Source organism: Aplysia californica, unplaced genomic scaffold, assembly GCF_000002075.1.
Source record: "Aplysia californica isolate F4 #8 unplaced genomic scaffold, AplCal3.0 scaffold00076, whole genome shotgun sequence".
NCBI classification, from domain to species: domain Eukaryota; kingdom Metazoa; phylum Mollusca; class Gastropoda; order Aplysiida; family Aplysiidae; genus Aplysia; species Aplysia californica.
Window position 1 is genome coordinate 978,317 of NW_004797346.1, and position 9,593 is coordinate 987,909.

The following is a 9,593-nucleotide window of genomic DNA, read 5'->3' on the forward strand; positions in this document are numbered from 1 at the left end:
AGATCGAAGGGAGATAACTCATTTCTCAATTTAGTGGTTGGTAAACAGGTTTCACTGACGTTGGGCAGTCGACGCTCCATATTTGACAGGGGGCAAGAAAAAGGTTTACCATTACAACAATTCAGTGAGCTGACAGATTGAACATTGTAAATGATTCATTTGTACAAAAATACAATTTTCAGTACAGTGTGTTTAGAGTGCTGAATAGTTCAATCATCATGCCAGCCATGGCCAGCATAAAATGTAGCACTCCAGCATAATTAATAATATAGAAAAAGATACTCCAAAAACCTCCTGCTCCAGCAAGGAACCAACCTCATGTAATCTCCACGTGAAGCGCATAACCATTACTGTAAATCAAACTGCAGATGTCCTGGCTCTGGCATTTGACCAATAACTCTATCAATGCTGCATTCACAGTGCCAGAAACTTTCTGCGACATATAATAGGCCCACTTGTTAAGGCTGAAACGTCATTAAAATATCATAATGTGTTACGGTTTCGAAACTTATATCACCACATCAGTTTGTAGTGGTAAGGGAAGGTGCGTCGACACAGCAATGGCCAACATATCATGTAACATGTTAATCTATTTTTTTTTAAAATGTAGGTGCTTTTAAGCCCACATCAGCACAAAAAACATTTAGGAGGCAGGCTTTAAACCTTCCTGTCACTGCCTGTCAGGGTCAATCAGGGCTGACATGGATCCAACATGCCAGCAGAAAGGGAATCGAACTCGTTTCTTCTGCTTCAGACAGTGAAACACCAAATGGCTACACCACAGACACTGGTAGTTTGACTGTATTATATGGATGGTATAAAAAAAATAATTTATCATTTCAAAAGCTGCTAATTACGAGCAATGCCATCTGACAGCATGCTCGTATTGGATATGTATACCATGATACATATATATTGGAAATACACTCCAATTGTGCAAAATCATATTTACCATACATAATATGGTCGCTTTTAAGGACAAGTGGGCTAACCAAGATTTTGGGGGTTTCCAGAAATCTTCACCTACACAAAAAGTGGGCATTGCCCTACCTATAGGAGAAGTTTGGTTTCATTGGTGTGTATATTTGTTTGGTTAAATAGAAAACTCTCCTTGTCCTTTTAAGAAAGCTGAACAAAGGTTCAAAAACCTTTACCTAAGATTTTCTCAAAATAACATTTTTCAGGATAGCCCCCTTGTGCTTAACACGACCATATTGACATTAAACTATTGGATGACTACATGACATGTATGTTGTTTCACTCAGTGAAAGCAGCATGCTTGGTTGGACACCTCTTGAAACAAACAGTAAAGGTTAGAGAAGCAAAACCACGCTTGAAGTTTCTTTCTGTTCAGCATATGCAGTTGTAGTCCATGTAGGTCAAATATACCCCCCCCCCCCACTGCCCATACACACAAAAGACGGACATACATTTGTCACTTGTGTACATATTATTACTAGGGCAATGGGTCCAACTGAATTCTTTCCATATGAGAAAACAATTCCTACTCCTGTCTAGAGTAAAGTCTGACTTTCTAAGGCAGTTGAGCCTGCTCAATAAGAAAAACAACACATAGTCAATTTGTTGTGCGTCTTCAATTCCATTCTCCTTTCAAAATGGAATGTGTGTTCTACTTTATACAGAATCGTTGGGGACTGGAGATAGTGTTCGAGATATCCGTATTTTGTCATGTCCGTGAAAGCCCCAAAATACAAAGAAATAGAAAATCAAGAGAGGTAGAAAAAAGAACATTAACACAATTAATGTGGTTAGCTCCCTTGATGAATGTGTTGACGGTATGAAAGCAAGAAGATGAATGAAAGTGGAAAGCAGAGAATGTTACCTGTGCACAGCCAACTCCTACATCATTCTTTTCCTCTCATTTCATTCACTTACAGAAAGTTACGCCTCTTGCCACCCGCACCGCATTCATCCAACAGCATGATTGCACACATGGCGAGCCTGTCATGCGGTGTGGACAGCATTACCCCCCAACCCCCTTTCCCTGTCCCCCCTTCCTCCAGCTTCTCGTGGTGAGACAAGGACCACATTTTGGCTGTAACAATAATAAAGAAACAACTACCCGAACCAGAAAGGCTGTACAGCAGGGTTTTTAGTTGAGAAGGCAAAGTGGATTTGTTCGAAATACGAGGGTTGCATGTTCGGGTCCTCCATGAAGTCAATACAAAGAAAACATTGGGACTGAAACGGGACCAAGCATTATGTTCGAGATACCCGAGAATTCATATTTATACAAAAAAAACGACTGAAACAAGAACTTGGATGTCATTTGTACTAACAAGAAGTTTGACATCTTTTAGAGAAACATTCCTTGCAGGACACTAAGCTGACAGGGAGGATTTTCACTGTGAACCTGTGATGTATTATACTAAATACTTAAAAATGCAACAAATCACAGTAATATGCTCGATGTCATCACATTTATTTCAAGTCGAAAACATCAACCCAGCATGGCAACCAATGGGGTCCATAAATCTATATATGAGGACTACATTTCACATTCAATCAATCCTCTCATATCCATACAGGTATATACACACACGGACATTACACTCTACTTCCAACTTCATTGTAAACTAAAGAAAAAAACAATGACTTTTAGTAATAAAGTAATGAAAGTCATCCAAAAAGAAAACCTCCATTTTTTATACTAAAAGTGACAGAATTTGCAATGCAGAAATTTTCAAGTCCAGGATCATATTTCGAAAAGTTCATTGCTTTTTCAGAGCATGTAGAATGAAATGACTGCTTTGAAATTAATAATAATAATTATGAAAAAAAAAAATTCAGCATATAAACTAGACAACTATCCTGGCTCAATCTTGGCCTTCGTAGAACTTTGAGAGAAAATCTGCTGGCTTAGGGTTGACTGTGTCCTGGAAAAACATCATAATGTGATTCCTCTGTTTCCAGATATTGGCAGTTTCCACAAGGTCCATCTGGCCCTGGTAGATGACATGATAAGGTGATTCAGTCTAATGTTATAAAAATATAATGAATACAAGAGTGTAGTGGCAAAACAAAACAAATTCATGAGATAACTTTGTTCCTGTAGTAAAAATAAGCAAAATACCCAAAATCTGGGAGAGAACATAAGATTTTTAAAATACTGCAGTCACAAGCAATTGGAAATGATCAATTACCACATTACCAAAAGGCAGATAAACATCCATCACAGAAAATGAAGACGGAAAGAAAAAACCCCAAAAAAACAAGACAGTATAATACTATATCCCCTCCGAGACAGCTCCCATACACCATATGTCGAACATTGTGAGTCAAGGTGCAGTCCTCCAATACAATATATAAAACATTCTAAAATGCACCATTGGCATCTAATATCTGTTCTTTTTAGATTACAACAGAGTTAAACAAAACTTTATTGACAAATGAAAGATTAAAAATTTGAGATAATGAAAATGTGATAACCAAGTAAGTAAATCTTTAACTTTAATTCTGAAAAAGGGACAGCAAAATAATGACTTAACTATCCCATCGACCTGGCAAGCCAAAATTGGGGGCAGAAAAATCTGTAAAAATTCCCCTACGTCACTGAGGGGTTGAGTTTAGTTAACTAAACAGATTATTATCATAACCTTGACTATTGGAACAATAGTCAACACAGCTTTGAACAAATGAAGGATACTTTGGAATCTTAGATACTAATCAAACTGGCGTTGAATTTACCGCTATATCACTGTCTGTGGACACTCTGTGTACTTAGTGGCATTTACAAAAAAATCATGTTAACATGAAAGGATTTCAAATCGCAATCTATTCCACTCTTTATAAATTATTTGATGCAATGCAACAATTTTTAAAGAATTCAGCAGATATGGTAAACATTATTTTGGGCCATTTCATCATTCCGCTGTGCTGACTCTCTCCCTTTCTTTTTAAAAAATTTGCTTACAGTACCCCCACCGATATTTCTTCCCACACTGGTGAAGACTTGAGTAGTGTGACTGCAGAATAATTTGATTTTCATGACCAGTGCCTTTTAAAAAATATAATATTAATATATGTGTCATGACGTGGTGAAATCAGGCACTCGTCAATTTTGGGGCATATATGGAGTTAGTTATTTGTAAAATCTTAAAGCCTGTCCATTTGCCTTACTTCTGACGAAAAAAATATCAAATTATTTTGGATGCAATTCAAGATATTTGCGATTGAAGGAGGTGGGGGTCGCCTGGCTTCAGATGTAAAATTAGCGAGAAAATGGCCACCAAAGTCGAGTTATTTCCTTAGCTTGAGAGTCCTCGGAAACTAAAAATTTTAATCTTTTATGCCTTTAAACCTATCCGAACGTCGTGTTTTACTATCGTATCTATACGATGTGGGAAATTCTGTGCCACCACTTTCCAAAGAGGAAATTTACTTGCTAATCCGATCCGTACGCTTTGCATAGCAGTCTGTCCAAATGATTTTTTGAGAAATACTGAACGTTTCAAAGAGATCTTCGTACTAGAAGTATTCTAAAATGTGAAGAATACAACCTCCGGGGTACAAAATGACCCCAGGGCGTACGGATAGGGTTAATCAAGGTTTTTCATTAAATCCACATTGAAAAGTGTTCGAAAAAGGGCATGGAAGGAGTTGAGCCAAAAAACAGAAATTCGATACAAATTCCCAAACCTGCGGAAAAATGCCAATTTCTTGACTTTCATTATTTTGCCGAACGCCTGATATCACCACGCTGCCTCTCATTGCAATGATCAAGATTCTTTACAAATGATTAATTCCGAGGCAGACATTGAACAACACTTTTTTCATCTATCATGAAGAAAAGGTGAAGTACTTACCTTTATCACCAGCATATCGATAGCTCTCACATCTGAAACATGCTTGTTCTTCAAGAACATTTCCCTCACTTTGGCACGGCCTTGCTCAACAGTCACCGGTATATGAAAGTCTTTCACTGCAACAAGAAAACATTTTGTATGAACATAAAAATCAAGGAAAAATGAATCCTCAATGCTAAATGAAAGAGAACCATACACTAAGCAAATGTCATGCTCATACTGTGCCGAACAACATAGGGGAACTGCTGCTTTTTCTTCCCTCATCCTTACTATCGTCACTTTTACTCTACTTCTTTTGTATGTTTGTCACTCTCTTGGAAACTGCTATTTCCGGGTTGTCTAGAGTCAAAGTAGACTTTGTGCAAGCCAGATTCCCCATTTGGACTTCTCTGTTGACATCCACCCCTAGGCGCTCATATGACCTAGTGCAGTTGCAAGCGCCGTAAAACCCTACTACAACTAAAACTAAGAGAGATGAAAGTTGAACACACCACATGCTAAACACAGGTCAGTATGCCTAGACTATAGTGAGGTGTGCTGACAAAATGAGTTAAATAAAACCTTCTTGCAATCCACAAATGAAAATACTGTACGGAAATAGACACTAGATCTAGGGTCAAAAGTTTAGATTTTCAATTGATGTCATTTTTTTCAAGCATATCTTTTATTACTTCATATTTATTGTGCAAACACCTAAAAAATTTGACATGTCTGGAATTGTGGTGAAACCAGACACTGGTCAAGATCATGAAATAAAAGAAACCAGCAATCTACACCTCTGGAAATATCAAGGTTTTTCATATAACATAAAACAAACACACAATACACATGTGAGGAAGCAAGGTGAAATCAAACGCTCGTCAAAATAATGAAATTGCAGAAACGCGCATTTTTCTGCCAGTTTAGAAAATGTTATTGCACTTTTGTTTTTGGCTTAATTTAAAACACCACAGTTGTCCAATTAAGAACATGTTTCTGGGTGGGTTTTACTGGAAAACGATTAACTCATTCAATCCCATGACTGAGATATCTCGGTCAGCTCGTAGGCTGCATTCAATCCCATGACCGAGATAATTCGGTTCTACAGTTTTGTTTCGTATACTAGTTATTTCGTTTCGGAAAACGGCCTCAAGTTTTTTATGTAAGGTCAGTTTATTATTTTCTCAGGCAATTCTGCCTTGGGAGAGCTGTAATTTTGTTTCTACTGTCATTACACACAGAGAAATCGCGATTTTTATAAAGGAACTTTCAGTACTTTTGCTCACAGCTGAGCATGTCTCGCAATTGATTCTCTCAGCCTTTCTCACACATGCATTTTTTTTTAATTCATGAAAGTATTCAACAGTCTTTATTATACATGGCATACAATATATAGACTTACACACTCACAAGCATACTATTATATTTGAATATCAATGTAGGCTTGCTCTTGCTCATTCAGTCATGAAATAAAATTATATAAGCCCTCAAAAAGGCCAAAATTGTACAACACTTCAAAGCAAAACTACTAAGGCTATATATTTCAAATTTGGTAGGTCGAAAGATCCATCTTAGGTTGCTCTTTGTGCCAAATTTCAAAGCAATAGATAATACATTTATTGTTTAATAGTTGGCCCTCATAAAAGTGCCAAAACGACCGGTTTCTAGTAACAATTTCAGGAAAAACTCCCAGAATTGAGAGAGTTAAAGGCACAAAAAATGTAAGTTTTCAGTTTCCACGGACTATCAAGCTATGGAAATAACCGCACTTTGGCGGCAATTTTCTCACTAATTCTACCTTGAAACTAGGTGACCTCACCTTCTTCAATTTCAAATATCTCAACTTCTATTCAAGATAGATGGGTTTTTGTCACCGACAGGAAGACAAATGTGTCACGACGCGGTGGAACCAGGTGCTCGTCAATTTTGGGGCATACGGAGATATTGTTATCATCTTAAAGCTTGTTCATTCATTTTGCTTTCAGTGAAAAAATTAACAATCTATCTTTATTAGAAGTCGAGATATTTGCAATTGAAAGAGGTGGGGTTAGCCTGGTTTCGGAGGTAAAAGTAGAGAGAAAATAGCCGCCAAAGCTTGATGATTTCCATAGCTGAAGAGCTCTGGGGAAACTGAATATTTACATTTTTTCGCCTTTACTCAACCTTTTTCAGTAAAATTCACACATGTGTTTTTAAAGGGACATGAAAGATATTTAACCAAAAGACAAAATTTGATAAAAATGACCAAACACACTGAAAATCACCTGTTTCTTCATTATTTTGACGAGCGCCTGACTTCACCACACTGCCTCACAAAAGAACAAGCTTTAAAATGATATCAATAACTCTACATGGGCCAAAAATAGACGAGCGCCTGATTCCACTGGGTCGTGACCCATAAGCATATATATATATAAATTTCGAGTTATATGTTTCATCTTAAAGGTTGTTCACTTGCCTTGTTTTCAATGAAAAAAATATCAATTTATCATGAATAGAAGTCGAGATATTTGCAATTGAAGTAGGTGGGGTCGTCTGGATTCAGAGGTTAAATTAGTGAGAAAATGGCCACCAAAGTTTGGTGACTTCCATAGTTTTAAGAGTTCTTGGAAACTGCAAATTTGATTTTATTGTGCCTTTAATCAATGTTTTTCCATGAAATCCACAATACAGTACTTTTGAATTGACATACAAGGTGTGGAGCCAAAAAAAAAAAAAATTTGTAACAAAATTCCAAACTGGCTGAAAAATGCCGATTTCCAGGATTCATTATTTTGACAAGCCCCTGATTTCACCACGATGCCTCACATATAATATAATGTGTATTTTTTAAAAATTCGGACATAAAAAGTATCAATTATCAAGCATCATCTCCCCCCCCCCCCACTCCCAAATTCGATCAAAATTGATAACGGATGTAAAAGTAATCAATGTATTCGATTTTATCATTTTCATGCGCACCTTATTTCACTCAGACGCTACAATGTTTTCAAAAGAGAAAGTCACCAATTCCCAAGGCCCAAGACTAAGGAGACATCATGAGGGCTTTGTCAAAAAAAGGAAGGAATTCTGTAAAAGTAAAGAGCAACCACTATGAAATCTAGACGTTAATAATCAATTGCCACGATTAGAGATAGGGCTAGGGTCAGGGCAACTAAACTATAATTACGCTAGGTCTAAGTTTGGGTTGAGGATTAGAGTAAGTGTTAGCCTAGGATTATAATCTGGATCAAAGTGGTCGTTCCTTAGGCAAGTTCTTCCCACAAAAACTGTTTAAAAATATTAGAGGTATTTCTATTCACTCCCGTCTCGCTTCAAATCCACTACCGGAAGTCAGCTCCTTCACCACTTTGGACAACGAATAAGGTCAGTTTTAGTTTTAGTTTTAACTGTTCCGGCTTAGTTTTAGGCTTTTTTATATTTTTTATACAAGATGACTTTTGTGGTCATGAGGGGGGTTTCAGGGGGTCCCCCCCACTGATGAGCGAGTACATAACAGCTGTGTACTAGGCGGGGTAGAGAAATGCCCCCCCCCCCCCAAACCCCTGAAATAATATCATATGCCGTAACATCTAAAAGAACCATTTGCCACGCTTTTTAACGCCAAGATCATGTTCAGGGCTCTAAAAAAACCTCTATAAAAAGCTACAAAATAACACCCTTTATAAGACAGGAGTGATTCTATAAAATATAAATGTACGAAATATATGCCCAGTCCAAGGCCTAAATAGAATTTGAGCCTTATTTTCTGGTACAATGTCGTATTGTGTGTGCGTGTGTTGTGCGCCTAGCTCACCTAGTGATTGGCCCAAATATAGATGACGTACTTCCGCCATCTATTTTTGCTATCTTCTGGAGTTTCCCCCGAGACTCTTAGGTTTCCCTCGCCAGTAATTGTTGACTAGATCTCATCGTGTTTGTTTTTTAAAAATTAATCTGTATATAACCTTACCTTCTCCTCAAAGTTGTATACACACACACAAGCACGTGCACACGTACAAACACACACACACAGTCCAAAGCCAGCCCACCACAGTGAGATCTAGATCTAGTCAACTGGTGAGGGAAGCTCCGAAAGACGACAAAAATAGATGGCGGAAATATGTCATCTATATTTGGGCCAATCACAGAGGTGTGCTAGGTGCTCGCTGCAGCTTCAAGTCACTGAAACTATGGTGAGTTCCGAAATCGGAGACGCCCTGTCTCACACCTTTCAACTTGTTAAGTTGAGAACCAATGTACAGGCACAAACAAGCACTGGCAATATTTCATGTCCAGAGCAGGTATAGAACCAACAGAAGTTTGAGAGGAATTCCGTAACGAGCGACCACTATGAAAGAAAGTAGATCTAGAATAGAGGGTTAGGGTTAGGGGGGTCGGGGTACCGTCATAAATTATAAGGCATGGCGGTAGGGGTAGATTTTCTAAATCTAGGGGTTGGGTCAGGGTTAGACCGTAAAGTCTTGGAAGAGGCTAGCCGTACTTAATGACGGCTAGACAGCTGGGCTAGCCGTACTTATATTCTTAATATCATGGCTAGACTGACCATAAAAAAGGCCTACTGAATAGTATAAATTTTTAGTTTGCAGTACCTAAAGTATTTGTATTCCAAAACCAAAAGGTGCCTGCCTTACTGATTTGCATTATTTAAACCTGAATAACTACTAGATCTAGATATCTAGATCTAATGAGACCTGTGTACTCAACAGGTTTGAGTCGATAGGGCGAAACCTAGATCTAAGTACCGCTAGACTGGCAGTCTAGCCATACACTTTCAAGTACGGCTAG

At 37.9% G+C, this 9,593-nt stretch overlaps 1 protein-coding gene across 1 annotated transcript in view; it reads right to left on the minus strand.

Annotated features, from left to right (window-relative positions):
* Positions 1 to 2,422: 2,422 nt before the first annotated feature.
* The window catches only part of LOC101858999 (NADH dehydrogenase [ubiquinone] 1 alpha subcomplex subunit 6), an 11,141-nt gene continuing 3,970 nt past the window's right edge, over positions 2,423 to 9,593 (minus strand). Inside the window, exons 2-3 of the mRNA XM_005094145.3 lie at positions 4,827 to 4,942; positions 2,423 to 2,966 (exon numbers count right to left, since the gene is read on the minus strand). Of these exons, the coding sequence (XP_005094202.1) occupies positions 2,838 to 2,966; positions 4,827 to 4,942 (245 nt within the window). The 3' untranslated portion in view covers positions 2,423 to 2,837. The remainder of the gene's footprint in view (positions 2,967 to 4,826; positions 4,943 to 9,593) is intronic.